The sequence below is a fragment of the Anomaloglossus baeobatrachus genome, chromosome 3 (genome assembly GCF_048569485.1).
Source record: "Anomaloglossus baeobatrachus isolate aAnoBae1 chromosome 3, aAnoBae1.hap1, whole genome shotgun sequence".
In the NCBI taxonomy this organism is placed as follows: domain Eukaryota; kingdom Metazoa; phylum Chordata; class Amphibia; order Anura; family Aromobatidae; genus Anomaloglossus; species Anomaloglossus baeobatrachus.
The window spans coordinates 29,905,632-29,924,473 of record NC_134355.1 but is presented as its reverse complement, the minus strand read 5'-3'; the positions used below and the strand labels follow the sequence as shown (position 1 = coordinate 29,924,473).

The 18,842-nt window shown below is 41.1% G+C and overlaps 1 protein-coding gene across 1 annotated transcript in view; it reads left to right on the top strand.

Annotated features, from left to right (window-relative positions):
* Positions 1-7,261: 7,261 nt before the first annotated feature.
* Positions 7,262-18,842, top strand: part of FAM177B (family with sequence similarity 177 member B) — an 85,693-nt gene continuing 74,112 nt past the window's right edge. Inside the window, exon 1 of the mRNA XM_075337972.1 lies at positions 7,262-7,288. Coding sequence (XP_075194087.1) covers positions 7,265-7,288 — 24 coding nt within the window. The 5' untranslated portion in view covers positions 7,262-7,264. The remainder of the gene's footprint in view (positions 7,289-18,842) is intronic.

Below are 18,842 nucleotides of genomic sequence, written 5' to 3'. Positions count from 1 at the left end.
AGGGACAGCGCAGGGTCCCTAGTCGCAGGGTCAGCCTAGGAGCTTAGTACCATCAGTTCCTCCCCCCCTTAACACATTTCAGGACGGCTTTCATTTTTTATTTCTTAAGCATCCATTGATTGCAACATTTTATGACCTTACGAAGATCCATAAAAAATGTAACCCTTTTGGGGGATGTCCTATTCTCTCCAGATTTGATGCTCATTGTCAAAATATGTTGGCTTAACCTCCCGGGAATGCTGGAAAAGAGCAAGAGAATACGTTCTTTCAATAATAGCGGCAAAAGAGCAAGACAACCTGACAAAACTTTCTTCATTTTTTACCTTACTTATCTTTCTCTAACCATCTGGTACAATTTTTTGACCTCGTTCTTGTATCTCTGCTGCTATTTCTCTGGTTCCCCGTCGCGGCCACACTGTGCAGAGGTATACACTCTTCTTCGCAAATAAATGTCTCTTTGTATTATATGCTGGGTTACATTATAATAAAATTCATGTCTATTTTTTTAGGCATTTCATTTGTTATATTTGGATCTCCTCTGTGTGGGAACCTTGCATATTTATCCTTTTACCATATAGGTACGTTCTTGCATCTTCCTTTAGGCGGTCTGTTTCTCCTATGATATGTATTATATAATCAAGAAAAACTAACATGTATTTTATGGAATATGTACATTCTTTATTTCATGGCGTGTTCAAATATCCAGATGTATTTTCCGGTGCATATCATGTGAATCGTTCTCACTTATTTTTCATGCTGCAGATGTGTGACATTATGATAATTCTTTTGTGAACATTATTTTTCTTTCTGTATTGTTTCATTGTAGATGTCTCTGACGAAGGCCTATAGATAGGGGCCGAAACGTTAGAAAAAATTGCATCTATTTTTTTGACCTTTGCACCAAAAAATAAAAAATAAGCGGATTGTTTCACCAGCATCATTTTGTCTCAGACTTTCATTCTGTGTGCCCGAGCTCACCTTACTATATGCTGATTTTTCTCGGTGCACCTACTTGACCAGTGAGCCAGACTTTAGCATTTTGAAATTTGGACAATTTTAGTCTGGGCTCCTAAAAAAATTTTTTTCCATATTACGTTCATGATGTCTTTTTCAACACTCTCATTCAATGAGGAAGAGACTTCGACCATATTGGCGAAAGTCACTACTCCCAATACCTTTTTATCTATCCCGGCAGAAGAGACGAAATCCAGGGATTATGAGAAGATTCTCCGCAAGCAAACGGCGTTTGAACTGCATTCTACGACTTTGGCAGAATATCATAAAACTAAGAGAATACCCCGCGGCTTACGGGTCCCCCTTCGTCCTACATTATTCGCCGATAACGCTACATATTGTGACAAATTTGAGGGAATACTGAACAAGTGTTCCATGGATATTATTATTCTGACTATTGATTTTTTGCAACAGGAACTACGAGATGTGGAAGAAAGGATCCGTAGTATTGAGGACCAACTAAGTAACACTCTTCCGGCTACCGAATGGAATAACATGAAGACACGAACACAGGATTCTATTGCGGACTTTAGGAAAACATTACAGGATCGTAAGAGATCTAAGTTCATGCGGGACCAGGAGGATTACTCCAAGAACCGTATTTATAAATGGCGTTTCCAGGATCCTCAGGATCGCAGACAGCCGTATTATGGACCGTACTCTGGTTCTAATAGCTCTGATAGCGACCATAGTCTATCTCGTGGGTCATCGTCTTCTTTTTTAGGACCTCGCCGCCCTCAAAGAGAAAGACGAGGAGGGGCAAAAGGAAATCAAGGGGCCCCCCACAAGGTGACAACTCGCTCTAAGGTAGGACCAACATACTATACAACATTTCATCCTACCACCTCTCACCCACAGAATCGAACATATTACAGAAGGGTCTCTCCTTTTGCCCCACCCCAGCCTTCAATGAGTTCACTCTTGACCAGGAACTCAGACGTTTCTTCCGGTCCCTTAGATTGAAGACGCACTTTTCTACTCTAACCCTTAGTGAGTCTACCTCTCTTACCATGAGCCCAGATGTATTCAGACTTAAGGATCTTAAATTAACAGTTCCGAGTACTTTCCAGCCCCCTAAGACGCACCATCCGGTAGAGACATTTATTGGCTTTGTCACAACAGATACAAAGAAAGTCATTAGTGAAATTAAGAATGGGGATTTGCACATCCGTAATAACCTTACACCTGAAGAGTCCCAGGCTCTTAATAGTCTAAGAATGAATCAGAAATTGGTAATCAAACCTGCTGATAAGGGCGGAGCCATCGTTGTGATGGATAAAGAATATTATATCACTGAGATACTGGGTCAATTGGAGGATGACACTACATATAGACCAATCCCAAGAGATCCTACGAGTAAGATTAAGGAACTCATTAGACATCTTATTGACGAACATTTGGGACTTGGTACTATCGATAAAAAACTATCAGAATTTCTTGTGAAAGATTTTCCAATTACCCCAGTATTTTACACATTGCCAAAAATTCACAAGAATCTTAACCGTCCCCCAGGACGCCCTATCGTGGCCTCTACTGAGTCAGTGCTATCACCTTTGGCTATTACATTGGAGAGAATTCTTAACCCTCTGATACCGTCCATTGTCTCATACATTAAGGACACTAATGACTTTCTGCACTTTCTGAGAACCACTAACAATGTCTCTGCTGACGATATCTTGGTGACACTTGATGTCAGTAACCTCTACACAAGCATTAATCATCAACAGGGGATCGAGGCAGTTTCCTCTTTTCTGGATAGGCATGGGAATATATCCCCCCATCAGAAAGTTTGTGATAGATCTCCTGACAATAGTGTTACATAATAACTTTTTCCTTTTCCAGGACCAATTTTATGTACAGATACAGGGTACTGCCATGGGATCAAATGTAGCACCACCTTATGCCAACATATTTATGTCCCACTTTGAGGAAACTTTTGTCTATACTCACCCAATGTATTCTGCACATGTGATTACATGGCGCAGATACATTGATGATATTTTTATGATTTGGCATGGTGATAGATCCCAATTAGAGACATTCTATTCTGACCTCAATGAATGTTTACCTAAATTGAAGTTTACCCTGAACTGTGACCAACATAAAATGAATTTCTTAGATGTTCTCATCTTGAAATCTACCACTGGTGTCATCTCTACGGACCTATACATTAAACCCACTGACAGGAATAGTTTGCTGCATTACACCAGTGCACATCCTGCTCATATTAAAAAAGCACTACCACTTTCACAAATGATGCGGGTCAATCGCATAGTATCGGATCCGGAGATCCGTGGAAAACGTACAACGGAAATGGGTGAGAAATTTATGGCAAGGGGGTATCCACGGCAGATTGCTACTACAGGGGTTTCACATAGACGAACAGATGCAGTACAAGGCCCACGAGCAACTTTTGTTGCGACATATCATCCTTTTCAGGCACACATTAGGGGTGCCATCCTTAAACACTGGTCATTACTGACAAGGGCCTATCCTGGCATTCCTGAATTCCAGAATAAACCCCTCTTTTGCAATAAACGCCCTAAGAACTTGAGAGACACACTGGTGCGAGCAGACATTGGGTCACAGATTAGAACAGCGCGACAAACTACTTTATTGACGACTCGTACTGGTAATTACCCATGTCTGCATTGTATCCAATGCTCCAACATTACTAAAGGGAATACTTTTTCTCATCCCCGAACTGGCAGGATTTTCCACATCAAAGGCTTCTTTACATGTGATTCGTCATATGTTGTATATCTAATTAAATGTCCATGCGGTCTCGGATATGTTGGGGAGACTACCCAGCATATCCGGGACCGCATTAGTAAACATAAATCAACCATTAGGTGTAAGCAGACTCTCTTACCTATTCCAGCACATTTCCATCAGATGGGTCACACGGTAGCACAATTGAGATACCAAGTTCTTGAACATGTGGCACAACCTAGGAGAGGTAGCAACAGGATACAGAAATTAAAAGAACGGGAGGCCTTTTGGATATATACCCTACAAACATTAGAACCATTGGGTCTTAATCGTGAATACGAGGTCTTTGTCTAGAGTGAATAATTTTTCAACCGGGGATTTATCCTATATGACATTATGGTCTGAATATTTCTTCTTCTTGTTCTCTCTTTCTTTTTCCTATTTTTTCTTTTATTTGTTTTCCTTTTCCTTTTTGTTATTTCCTCTTTTCTCCCCTTTTTTTCTTTTTTCCTTTTTTACTTTTTGTTTTATTTTATTATTTTTGTATTTTATTTATTTTTTATTTTTTCGTTACCTAGATTTACTTTCTATAATTCATTTGTTGTTTTGGTTCTGATTTTTTGATTTAATTCTATTTTTGTTTCCATTAATTTAATTCGCTTTTTATTTATTGTTATTCTTTATTTTTGTTTATTTTCTCTTTTCTCGTTTACTTTTTATTCCATGACCTTTTTATTCCTGCTCCTTGTCCTCCTCCTTTTACCCTATAAGTCTTCTTCATATCTTTCACTACTGTTAATCTGGTCATTTCACCACCTTTTAGTGACTAAATCTAATATTCTTCTCTTCTTTTTTTATAGGCGCTGTGACGGTTGCACGATCACGCATCACAGATGTTATAGGGACTACACGGAATGCCCTGCCGGCCTCATGCACTGGGGAGAAGTGAGCCCGCTCATGCGCGGTCATGTCCTATACCACGGCCAGTCTGCGCGTGCGCCCGGCCCGTTTCTCCTTTTCCTTATGTTTCGGATAATCGCCATTTGCGCATGCGCCGATCGGCCTGTGGGCCCGTCTGCGCATGGGCGAAGGAGCGTTTCACGGTGCGGTTCACTAACAGGATGTCCCGCCCCACCATTATCGTCACATCCTGTCATGCACATGGGCTGTCTGTGGATGCGGCAGGCGCATGCGCCGATGAGCCCCTTTGGCTCCTCCGCGCATGGGCATCCCGCACCACGGCAAGTCCTGACATCACCAATCCTTGTTCACAGCTGATTTGGTCTGTATAAAAAGGCGGGCTTCCCACAGCCTTAGTACACTACGGCGATCCACTGGGAGACAGCGGTCACAACCCATACTTTTGAGATTCTCACGCTCCTCAGGTATAGTTACGTCCATGGCCTCTGACTATCTTTCCATGCATGTTTGTTGATTCCCATCTCTCAACTATCCTTTACTTTCAGGCATGTGACGAGCCCTATTTAAATCTTTCACCTTTATGTTTCAACAGCTGATCAGGTGTGTTGAATTGATTTTGCACTTTCTTTTTTCTTATGCTGCCAATCTGTGATAGATCTCTTTCCATACATCTTGCAGGTAAAACATTGTGGTATAAGGTGGTATTGTAACCCCTCAGGTGACTACTCTTGTAGATACCTATGTGCAATTAGCTCTTTCTCTAGGCGGTATGTATTATCTTTTGAATACCTACGACTCCTTATTTTTGATCGTTGGATGTATACATTTGATATATATACTTTTTTCGGTACATTGTTTCATAGTGTATTCATCAGCCATATCAAGCCTTTCTCGTTGATTGGGTTATTAGGATTGCAGTACCACCAGCAGACCTACATAGATCCATTCCACCCTTATGCGGTTTGTGGTTTTTTACATTATTACAGGGTTGTCCATCTTTGCAGATATATACTTATATATTGGTATTTGTTTATACTGCTAGGCTTCAGTACAAGGATATTGGGTTACCCCTGTAATTGGAGGTGGTTATCGACCTCATGGTATGAGATACCCTGTGGGTACGTACATTACTTGATGCTATTATTGATGGTCTTTGGAATGGGATCGGATTACATAACTGCTTTTGTTATATACTTTCTATCACAGCATTGACTAGTGGATATCATAATATACATACCTACCTCTGGAACAGGAGTCCTTATCTCCGTTTTCCGATATATTGATATCTGATCAACAGCAAAGGTAGTTTTATTTTTATTTTTATTTTGATTCTTTCTTTTTTGGAACATTTTATCTCTGTTTATTTTTTTCTATTTTTTCTCTCTTTCTACTTTCTTCATTTTTTACCTTACTTATCTTTCTCTAACCATCTGGTACAATTTTTTGACCTCGTTCTTGTATCTCTGCTGCTATTTCTCTGGTTCCCCGTCGCGGCCACACTGTGCAGAGGTATACACTCTTCTTCGCAAATAAATGTCTCTTTGTATTATATGCTGGGTTACATTATAATAAAATTCATGTCTATTTTTTTAGGCATTTCATTTGTTATATTTGGATCTCCTCTGTGTGGGAACCTTGCATATTTATCCTTTTACCATATAGGTACGTTCTTGCATCTTCCTTTAGGCGGTCTGTTTCTCCTATGATATGTATTATATAATCAAGAAAAACTAACATGTATTTTATGGAATATGTACATTCTTTATTTCATGGCGTGTTCAAATATCCAGATGTATTTTCCGGTGCATATCATGTGAATCGTTCTCACTTATTTTTCATGCTGCAGATGTGTGACATTATGATAATTCTTTTGTGAACATTATTTTTCTTTCTGTATTGTTTCATTGTAGATGTCTCTGACGAAGGCCTATAGATAGGGGCCGAAACGTTAGAAAAAATTGCATCTATTTTTTTGACCTTTGCACCAAAAAATAAAAAATAAGCGGATTGTTTCACCAGCATCATTTTGTCTCAGACTTTCATTCTGTGTGCCCGAGCTCACCTTACTATATGCTGATTTTTCTCGGTGCACCTACTTGACCAGTGAGCCAGACTTTAGCATTTTGAAACCTGACAAAACTAACATCCATTGTGCAACACTGAAGCATTTTAATGCTTCACATTTAAGGTAATATCTTTACATCATGGAATTGATCTGCCACATAGACTATGCATTTTTAATAATGATCAATGCCTTTTGAGGGTTGCCTCAATATTTGATAATGGGTCAGATTCTCATTCAGTTTTTATCACCACGATCAATGGACTGGAAATAAAGAAGCTTTGCACTTTGAAACATAACACACCGTTTTCGGATGCACATTCTTCACATGTGCATCCATGGACTGGGCGATACTGGCCCTTTAAAAGTAAACAGTTGAAGTCTGCAACCTGCCGGTCTCCACTAAACTTCGCTCAATGACTTGTATTTACCGAGCAGCCGTGTCCTGATAATAACCAGTCCCTCCTGTTCCCACCCTCGGGGAGGACGGCACAGGAACTGTGTGACTTGTGACTCTTGATTTTCTTGTTTTCCTTAAAGAAGGTGGCACAGGACATGGCAGACGGGGACACAGCTCTGGTGAGTTACACTGGCCTCCCTGATATTTTACATTTAAGTAGAATGATGGGATATTTTATGTGCACAACATGTAGTATTAGGATGGTACTGACTTCAGGTGAGACGATAGATTCTTTTGCAATTGGGATTTGCTACCACTCCCTTGCTCTATCAGGAACTTCAAGGCAAATGATCAGACCTGATCTCATGCAATATGATCTCGTTCTAGTTTGCAAGGGAAAAATTCAATACAGAGCACAACAATGCACATGTAAATTTTTCCATTTCACATACAATCTGTGGAAGTCGCCCTTTTCTTAATCAATAGATGCTCTGTCACAATGAGCTACTGCAATTTTCACATCAAGTAAAAAAAACTATCCTTAAAGTGGTTGTCCTCCTTTAGGGGCCATTATTTATTTATTTTTTTAATTATGTTTTCTTAAAAAATTTCCACTGTTTGTCCCCAATAGCCTTTGAATTACACTTTCTATTGCTTGGTGGCAAAATGAGCTAACTGCAAATCTGTCAGTGATCTAATTCTGAAGAGTGTCTAACTCTTTCTGTCTTTTTTAAAAACTCCTTTCAGATTCATAACCATAGGCCACCTTAAAATCGTGAATGTGCAGCGAAACAAGAAAAACTGTAAAGGACAATCGGTGTAAATTTTTTAATAAAAAATTAAATTGCAAAAATGATTTTTTTACTCTCAATATGTACATTTAAGAATAAAGACAAAAAAACAGAAGTTGTTAACCCATGTAAGGTTGCAGCCAGATGAGAGGTACAGTGGCATGTAAAAAAGTTTGGGTACCCTTGGTCAAAACTACTGTTATTGTGAGCAGTTAAGCAAGTTGAAGAGGAAATGATCTATAAAAGACAAAGTTAAAGATGATACATTTCCTTTTGTATTACAAAAAAAAAATATTTTCATCTTTCACATTTGAAAATTAACAAAAAAGGAAAATGGTCAGATGCAAAAGTTTGTGTACCCTGCATGATTAGTATCTTGTAGCACCTTGGCAAGTATTACAGGTTGTAAACACTTCTAGTAGCAACCGTGAGTCTTTATATTCTTATTTAAAGGATTTTTATCCATCTTCCTTGCAAAAGCCTTCCAGTTCTGTGAGATTCCTGGCTCGTCTTCCAGTTCTGTGAGATTCCTGGCTTGTCTTCCAGTTCTGTGAGATTCCTGTCTCGTCTTCCAGTTCTGTGAGATTCCTGTCTCGTCTTCCAGTTCTGTGAGATTCCTGGCTCGTCTTCCAGTTCTGTGAGATTCCTGGCTTGTCTTCCGGTTCTGTGAGATTCCTGGCTCGTCTTCCAGTTCTGTGAGATTCCTGGCTCGTCTTCAGGTTCTGTGAGATTTCTGGTTCGTCTTCCAGTTCTGTGAGATTCCTGGCTCGTCTTCCAGTTCTGTGAGATTCATGGCTCGTCTTCCAGTTCTGTGAGATTCCTGGCTCGTCTTCCAGTTCTGTGAGATTCCTGGCTCATCTTCCAGTTCTGTGAGATTCCTGGCTTGTCTTCCAGTTTTGAGATTCCTGGCTCGTCTTCTAGTTCTATGAGATTCTAGGCTCGTCTACTAGTTTTGTGAGATTCCTGGGTTGTCTTCAAGTTCTGTGAGATTCCTGACTCATTTTGCATGCGCTGCTCTTTTGAGGTCTGGCCACAGATTTTCAATGATGTTCACATCAGGGGACTGTGAAAGCCATTGTAAAATGTTCAGCTTGCACCATTAAGAGTTCATCTATTGTGGAATTTGAAGTGTGTTTACACTCATTATTTAATTGTAGAAGCCATCCTCTTTTCAACTTCAGGGTTTTTTTTTTTACAGATGATATGTTTCTAGCAAGAATTGTAGAAATGTAATTGAATCTAATCTTACCTCTACCCGAGAAATGTTACCCGTGCCATTGGATGCAATAACCTCAAAGCATGATTGATCCACCTCAATGCTTAATGGTTGGCGGATGTTCTTTTTTTTATAAAATTCTGTGCTCTTTTTTTTCTCCACACATACCTTTGAACATTGTGGCTAGAGTTCTATCTTAACCTCATCGGTACACAGGACTTGTTTCCAAACTGCATCAGGCTTGTTTAGATGTTCTGAAGTATTGCAGACTTCAGATGATGAATTTTTTTGGGTGAGGGCGCAAGAAGGATTTTCTTCCGATGACACTTCTATGAAGGCCAAATTTGTGCAGTTGTCTCTAAACAGTAGAACAATGTACCACAACTCCAGAGTCCACTAAATCTTCCTGAAGCTCTTTTGCAGTCAAACAGGGGTTCTGATCTCTAGCAATCCTACAAGCAAGCTCACAGAAATTTTGCTTGGTGTATTAGAACTTATCTTGACCTCCTCTGTTCCAGGTAACTGCCATTTCTGAATTACATTTCGAACTGAGAAAAGTGCAATTTGAAAACACTTTGATGTCTTCTTCGAACCTTTCCTTGCTTTGTGGGCCTTCACAATTATTGTTTATTTTCAGCTTCAGACCCCAGGTGTTAATTTTTATATAAATGGTGCCGTTACTTTGTAGAGAACTTCTGATGCCGGGGCTACACCATTTTGGGAGCACGCTTCATTCCTACTATAATGTTTAGCACCAGCTCCTTGCTTTGAGGTCATTAGCCTTTCCAGTATATATCGGGCTCTTACCCTCGTACCGCACTTGCACAGTATTTTGCTGCTGAACTCGTTTGCAGCACATTTGAAGCTCATGCCAAATCCGAGTGACTTCCTCGCCTGCATACACAAGGGCTAATTATGCTGGAGGCCTTTTTTGGCTCCAGTCCCCAGAACCTGGCCAGCGCCTGCACAGACTATGTGGAACGCAATCTGCTTTCCACTGCAGGCTTGGGATAACATGGGTCACCACTACAGGATACCATGGCGACTATACTGGTGCTTTCAGCTAATTTTGGGTAACTTTAACAGATGTCTCAGATGGGCTAATTAAGACTCTTTCTGAATCTATGCCTGGCTTTAATTAGAGGCTATCTAGGTTTACATTCAGGTATTGTCCTCAAGTATTTCAGGCCTGAGATGTGGTGTCCTTCTTTCTGGATTTCCCTTAAGATTATCCCCTGATGAAACCCCAAAAACTATGGGGGGAAATGCGATGGGACCAACACCTGGGAATGATTCATACTTGAGCAAAGTTGCTATTTTATATTATTGTTATTTTGTGTATGTATCACTTTTTGGTGTATTACCTAGATTTAAGGGTCTCTTAGAGATTCCTGACGTTGAGTGGGGGCACCAGAAATCTTAAGGCATTATACCATCCACTGCTAGGTAGGGAGTTATAAGGGTTTATTAGGGCTAGATCCCTACCACTCTCCCAACCATTGTCTACATTTGATCTTGCCTCTCATTTTTTACTAGGTTTGGGTTTGTATTTCTATGTGCTTTTTAATACACATATTAAAAGGTAATTTTATTAAGGGTTTTTTTACTCTGGGTATTCATACACTATTTCAACCAATGTTTTTGACATTTGTAAACAGGTTAGTCTTTGATCTAATGTTATGCCTGGCTTCTTGTTTGGACTGGTTGAAACAAGCAAATGGCTGGATGATGCCAAAAACGTTTTTTGGGAGACAAAGTGAGTGCCCATCAGTGACTGAGCACCCTCTGAGACTGTTATCTTCAAAATTATTGGAAACTTATAAAGTCCTGGTGGCAGGTACAGTCACTTAATATTGTCCCTAAGGATTTAGGTTCCTGTTGTCACCGACAATCAACTAATTGATAATAATATGGGAATGATCCTAGTAGTAACATAAAAGCAATTTAGTGAATCTACCAAAACTCACAATAATAGTATTGAAAGTGTTATTAAGTTTAAGGGTGATCCTGACTTTATCAAACGAGAGAGTGGTTTCCGGACATGTATTGAATGTTATCAAGCTACACTTAAAGAGCGCAAACATTCTCAGTTTGTCAGGGATCTAACTGAATTTAAAAATAACAAGGCATACCAATTTTTTTAAAAACGCCAATCAGAGGCGTCATCATCTGAGGTTGATACTTCTGATTCAGAAAGACCATAAGGGGCCAGTGGAAATTCTACTGGTTATCTTACTCATATGCCGAAATTATGGCGGGGTTAAAGAAAGCAGGGCAGACATAGGGAAGCAAATCAAAACCAACAAAGACCCTCTTTCTCCTTCTTGGATTCTTCTACTTTTTTTTTTAAGAAACGAGAACCATGGGAAATAACATCCTACGGAAACGAACTCCACAGTTCAGAGGCAGGTTCTAAACCTATCAGGATGGGGTTCCCTCACGGGACAAGTATGATATTTTACTAAAGGGCTTGGACTTTGTACCAACTACTCACTTTGATCGGCTTAGATGGACTAAAGATATCCATTTATTTGGGTGCAAACTCAAATGGAAATTATTCTTCCAACAACATAATGTAGAACAGTGTAAGACATTGAGTGTTATCAAACCCCCACTGAACTTATCAAACAAAATGCTAAAGCTGGTGTCACACACAGCGACAACGACGACGTCGCTGCTACGTCACCATTTTCTGTGACGTTGCAGCGACGTCCCGTCGCTGTCGCTGTGTGTGACATCCAGCAACGACCTGGCCCCTGCTGTGAGGTCGCCGGTCGTTGCTGAATGTCCAGCTTCATTTTTTGGTCGTCACTCTCCCGCTGTGACACACACATCGCTGTGTGTGACAGCGAGAGAGCGAAGAAATGAAGCGAGCAGGGAGCAGGAGCCGGCGTCTGGCAGCTGCGGTAAGCTGTAACCAGCGTAAACATCGGATAACCAAGGGAAGACCTTTCCCTGGTTACCCGATATTTACCTTCGTTACCAGCCTCCGCCCTTGCTGCTAGTGCCGGCTCCTGCACTGTGCACATGTGGCTGCAGTACACATCGGGTAATTAACCCGATGTGTACTGTAGCAAGGAGAGCAAGGAGCCAGCGCTAAGCAGTGTGAGCGGCTCCCTGCACTGTGACATGTAGCTGCAGTACACATCGGGTTAATTAACCCGATGTGTACTGTACCTAGGAGAGCAAGGAGCCAGCGCTAAGCGCGGCTCCCTGCTCTCTGCACATGTAGCACAGCGACGTTATGATCGCTGCTTCTGCTGTGTTTGACAGCTAAGCAGCGATCATAACAGCGACTTACAAGGTCGCTGTTACGTCACAGAAAATGGTGACGTAACAGCGACGTCGTTGTCGCTGTCGCTTAGTGTGAACCCAGCTTTAGGATAGGGGTTTGAACCTGTTTACAGATTTAAAACACCAAGTAAAAAGTCCCCCCCCCCCCAAATCAAGGATGTACCAGTGTCGACATTTTTCTAAAATTAGTTGAAAGTGATTTAACTAGGATTCCACTTTCTAACCTGGAGGTTATATCTAATCTATCCAGGGAAGAAAGATTGGCTCTTAACTGTCTGGAGTGTGAGAAAAATATCATCATAAAACCCTCTGACATAACCTTGTCATCTTGGACCACCCTAGATATCTGAATATGTGATTCTGTTGGACCCTGACCCTTATGAGGTCATACTGGCTGACCCAACCAAAGCCTATACAGATGTCCTCCTCTCAATCTTGGAAAAGGCTAAATTAGATAGGCTTTTATCTAAACATGAACATGAATTTTTCGTCCCTCATTCACCCGTCATCGCTGTGTTCTATGCACGTCCCAAAGTGCATAAGTGCATAAGGGCCTACAACCACTTAAGGGGAGTGTAAAGGGTGCTTTACACGCTGCGACATCGCTAACGATATATTGTCAAGGTCACGTCGTTAGTGATGCACATCCGGCGCCATTAGCGACAACGCAGCATGTGACATCAAGGAGCGACGATCAACGATCGCAAAAACGGCAAAAATCGATGATCGTTCACACGTCGCTCCTTTTCAAAATATCGTTGGTGGGGCATGCCGCTGGTTGTTCATCGTTCCTGCGACGTCACACATCGTTATGTGTGACACCGCAGGAACGACGAAAATCTCCTTGCCTGCGTCCACCGGCAATGAGGAAGGAAGGAGGTGGGCGGCATGTTCCGGCCACTCATCTCCGCCCCTTCTGTGCTATTGGGCGGCAGCTTAATGACACCGCAGTGACGTCGCTATGACGCCAAACGCACCTCCCCTTGAAGGAGGGATTGTTCGGTGGTCACAGCGACGTCGCTGAAAAGGTTTGTGCATGTGACGCTGCCGTAGCGATAATGTTCGCTACGGCAGCGATCACCAAATTTTGCAGGAACGACGGGGGCAGGTGCTATCGCGCACGACATCGCTAGCAATCGCTAGCGATTTCTCAGCGTGTAAAGCACCATTAACAGTGTGTCCCTCCCTGGCCTATGTGTCTGGACTTTAATGAAATCAGGCCTAGGTCAACATCTAGTGGGCGACTGTGTCATTGTTCTTATCGTGGGACTCATCCAATACAAGCCTGTAGTTTCTGGAAACTTCATATATAGCCACATACTCAAAAGTGGGCGTGAACCCTTCCCCCTCACGGGGTGAATCTAAGGAGAGGTTGTAGAATCAGCCACATGTTTTGTTAGTTAGTTAATGCTCTTCCTGGTAAAGGGCTGGGATCTGTTGCTGAGGCTAGGTCCTGGTGCCCATGTATGAACTATTGAATAGTGAAGATCGGCTGGTTCGTGGGATTGTGTGGTCTCGGTCACGCTGCTGAATTTAAGGAACTCATCTAAGGACTGTTGTTGCATTTTCCTTGGCGTTGGATTACCGGGTGGCGCCCCCGAATCTGTTTCCTTTGTGTGGACTCTAAAGAACCATTTTGATATTGGATGTTCTATTCTCCCTGCCTCAATAAAACTTTTTGGATTGTTCATCGGCCAGGTCTCCCTGCCTGCTCTGTTGCATACTTTGTTAGAGGGAGGCCCACAGTAGCAGGTATTGATTCCATCTCACAAAAATGCGGCATCTATATTGATAGGATATTACCATCTTATGTGCGAGATATACTCAATCTCCTTCAAATTCTGGGGGATATATTTATTGAACTGAATACTATACTTGCCGCCATTGAGGTGGAGGCGTTATATAGTTCTATCCTCCACAAACATGGGATCATGGCGGTTTGACATTTTTTGCGATCTAGAGAATGCATTAAGCATAATGTTTTTGTTGAGGACATATTGCATTTTGTGCTAAATTATAACTACTTCCTCTTTAAAACTAAGTACTTCCACCTGCTATGGGGTACAGCTATGGGGAGCCCAAGTGCTGTCATCAATGTGTCAGACTTTGAGTCCGATACTTTGATGACATCCTCATGCTCTGGTCTGGTTCTGCATCTGAGTTTGGTCATTTTGTTGAGTCCCTTAACTGTAACATTTGGGCCTCAGGTTAACATATACTTGTGACCCACATTTCATCTCTTTCTTGGATTTAACTATCAGCGAAGGTGAAAATGCTAGGCTTCAATCCCATACCTTCCGGAAAACAACGCCAACCAACTCGCTACTTTAATGGGATAGCCATCATCCCCTACTCCTGAAAAAAGGTATTCCGAAGGGGCAGTTCCTCTGGTTACGGAGGAACTGTACCAGGAAATGTGATTTTAGAAATCAGGCCACAGACCTCCTTGGGAGATTCCTGGATAGGGGTTACCCTAAATGAGTTCTTGATGAATCTATTGGGCTTGCTAGAAGTAGAACTAGGCAATCCTTATTGGCTTCAAGACAGAAGGGAATTGGAGCAGGGTGTCATGCGTATCATTGACACCTTTGATTCACAATCAGAGCGAGTCAATTGCATTATAAAAAAACACTGGGGGATCCTGACTTCTCTAAGATTATCCCAGATAAACCTAGCATCATTTACAGGCGAGGGCAAACCATAGGAGATAGATTGGTTCATAGCATCTATTAGGGACCACGACTTATTGGTACATGGCTTGATAAGAGGACCTGTGGTTTTTCCAGATGCGGGGATTTCTATATATGTGCAGCTATGGATCAATATAACACCTTTGTTAGTTCTGCTACGGCTAAAATCTTTTACCTTAGGGACTTTGGGAATTTCAGATCTTCTGGTGTGATCTATAGAGTAACATGCTAATACCCTATGGATTACAAAGGTAAGACTCTGCATGAACTTAAGAGACGGGTGGGAGAACACCTTTCACATATTCACAATGGTAGGGAAACCCCCATTGCAGGCAATATGAATACTGTACATAACGGTGACATCAGAGACATTCGTTTATCTATGATACAGCTGGTCAAACCAAGTTTGAGAGGAGATGTTGATAGGACCTTGCTTCAAAAAGAGGCAGGAAGGATTTATAGAATGGCATCTGTGAATCCAGCTGGATTAAATGTGCAACTTTATTTTGCCTGCTTTCTCCCCATTTAGTGTGTAAAAAAAAAACCCTGTACCATAATACCTGATATACTCATAGCTACTTCCACTGTTTCGAGATTTACCCATATGAGGTGTATTATTATTATTATGTTTATTCTCTGTATTACTGTATTTGCATAGACATTACCTTTGTTTGTACCCTTCATTTCTGTAATTTTTGTGTATCACCTATGCTGTATTTATGTATATATCTTCTGGATGCATGTAATTTGTTTCATAGTCAGTTCTGATACAATGTCTGCATTGGATATTACACTGTGTGCAGAATTATTAGGCAAATTAGTATTTTGATCACATGATACTTTTTATACATGTTGTCCTACTCCAAGCTGTATAGGCTTGAGAGCCAACTATCAAGTAAGTAAATCAGGTGATGTGCATCTCTGTAATGAGGAGGGGTGCGGTGTAATGACATCAACACCCTATATAAGGTGTGCTTAATTATTAGGCAACTTCCTTTCCTTTGGCAAAATGGGTCAGACGAGAGATTTGACGGGCTCTGAAAAGTCCAAAATTGTGAGATGTCTTGCAGAGGGATGCAATTGCCAAACCTTTGAAGCGTGATCACCGAACAATCAAGCTTTTCATGGCAAATAGCCAACAGGGTCGCAAGAAGCGTGTTGGGCAAAAAAGGCGCAAAATAACTGCCTATGAATTGAGGAAAATCAAGCGTGAAGCTGCCAAGATGCCATTTGCCACCAGTTTGGCCATATTTCAGAGCTGCAACGTTACTGGAGTATCAAAAAGCACAAGGTGTGCCATACTCAGGGACATGGCCAAGGTAAGGAAGGCTGAAAAACCACCACCTCTGAACAAGAAACATTAGATAAAACGTCAAGACTGGGCCAAGAAATATCTTAAGACTGATTTTTCAAAGGTTTTATGGACAGATGAAATGAGAGTGACTCTTGATGGGCCAGATGGATGGGCCAGAGGCTGGATCAGTAAAGGGCAGAGAGCTCCACTCAGACACCTGCAAGGTGGAGGTGGGGTACTGGTATGGGCTATCATCAAAAATGAACTTGTGGGACCTTTTCGGGTTGAGGATGGAGTGAAGCTCAACTCCCAGACCTACTGCCAGTTTCTGGAAGACAACTTCTTCAAGCAGTGGTACAGGAAGAAATCAGTATCGTTCAAGAAAAACATGATTTTCATGCAGAACAATTCTCCATCACATGCATCCAACTACTCCATAGCGTGGCTGGCCAGTAAAGGTCTAAAAGATGAAAAAATAATGATATGGCCCCCTTGTTCACCTAATGTGAACCCCATAGAGAACCTGTGGTCCCTCATAAAATGTAAGAACTATAGGAAGGGAAAACAGTACACCTCTCGGAACAGTGTCTGGAGGCTGTGGTGGCTGCTGCATGCAATGTTGATCGTAAACAGATCAAGCAATGACAAAATCTATGTATGGTAGGCTGCTGAGTGTCATCAGAAAGAAAGGTGGCTATATTAGTCACTAATTTTTTGGGGTTTTGTTTTTGCATGTCAGAAATGTTTATTTCTATATTTTGTGCAGTTATATTGGTTTACCTGGTGAAAAAAAAATAAGTGAGATGGGAATATATTTGGTTTTTATTAAGTTGCCTAATAATTCTGCACAGTAGTAGTTACCTGCACAAACAGATAGCCTCCGAAGATAGCCAAATCTAAAAAAAAACAAAAACACTCCAACTTCCAAAAATATTAAGCTTTGATATTTATGAGTCTTTTGGGTTGATTGAGAACATTGTTGTTGATCAATAATAAAAAAAAATCCTCTAAAATACAACTTGTCTAATAATTCTGCACATGGTGTATTATCTGTTATGCTGTACTTCTGTATATCATCTGCACTGGATATTATCATTCGTTATAATATACTTTGATACTATATTTTTTTATTAACAAGTAATTGATCAAACTGATTTTCTTGATACATTTTCATCTATGCATCATATTTAGTGTCTTTGCCCCAAAACTATTATGTCCAAATATTGTTGTCCATGTATTATATCTATCTATGATAATCTTACTGTGTGTATCTGGCATTTCGTTCTGGCACCTCTGCATTGGTAACAGCATGTTAGGCGTTTCCTATTGCATGGTGCATTTACTGCGCAAGTGCTGTTTTAACTTCATGTGTGTAGAGCCCCTCTGTTAGGCACACTTTTCTGTGCATGGGTATACATTACATTGTGGAACGCACCCAATGCGCAAGCACCGTACGTCAACTATGGCGTTAAGTTCGGATGCAGTCTCTGTTAGCGTTCCAAGCTGGAGTGTATGCATCTGCGCACGTGCCATCATGGAACTGGCTTGTCTTTTGTTGTATCCATGTGCAGCGCTGTGTTTTACTGTGGTAGGTGGATTTTTTTTATCAGCATAATTAATTACTTCACCTGCCATGTGGGTATTTAGTCAGATAGGGGCGGGGGCACTCTCCATATTATCTTTTGGCTCCCTGATGCACCGTACGGTACCAGGATTTCTGGATCTCCAGTGTGCTGCCCTGAATTTGTGGTGTGGGGGATCTCTGAGGGCCTCCATCTATGGCACTTCTGATCAAGTTGGACTATTACTTTTATAGGACCAAGTATTACCACTATCTTTATTAGTATGGAGGGTAGATTGAGGTATAGCTTTTTTCATGACTAGGTAACTCTGTTATAATATCTTATGGGGTATATATTTTCTCTTAAATCTGTAACCTACTAATGATCCGTAATCAATTTTTTGAAACTCGTCGAGGCATGTGTTGGGACATATATTGACTGCTCTTCATCTGGAAGACTATTGCACATCTCTATCTATATTACAGCAGCAGAGATTGCTCCAAGCTACAATAAAAGAAAAGACCTCGCATCACCTTTCATATGTGCTCAGGAGAAAAATAGAGTCAATGAAGAAAGATAACTCCGGCACACTATATGTTTCCCAAGGGGGTTAAAGTAAACACAAAAGTAGTTGATTTCAAATCCTTGTCTTTTATTCAATGTGCAAAAAGGTGAGCAAAAACGTGCTGTACAAAACAGTAAATCCGACAGGTCGCAACGTTTCAGGCAAAGGCCTTCTTCAGGTCGGACAGACTAGAATCAACAGGAAACACTGGTAGGTGAAGATATAGGATACCCGTATGCGCTATCGACCATAAAGTATACAGCCACAGACAAAGTGAATGATGGCATGTATAAACACCTCATATGGGGATGTAGTGGATTA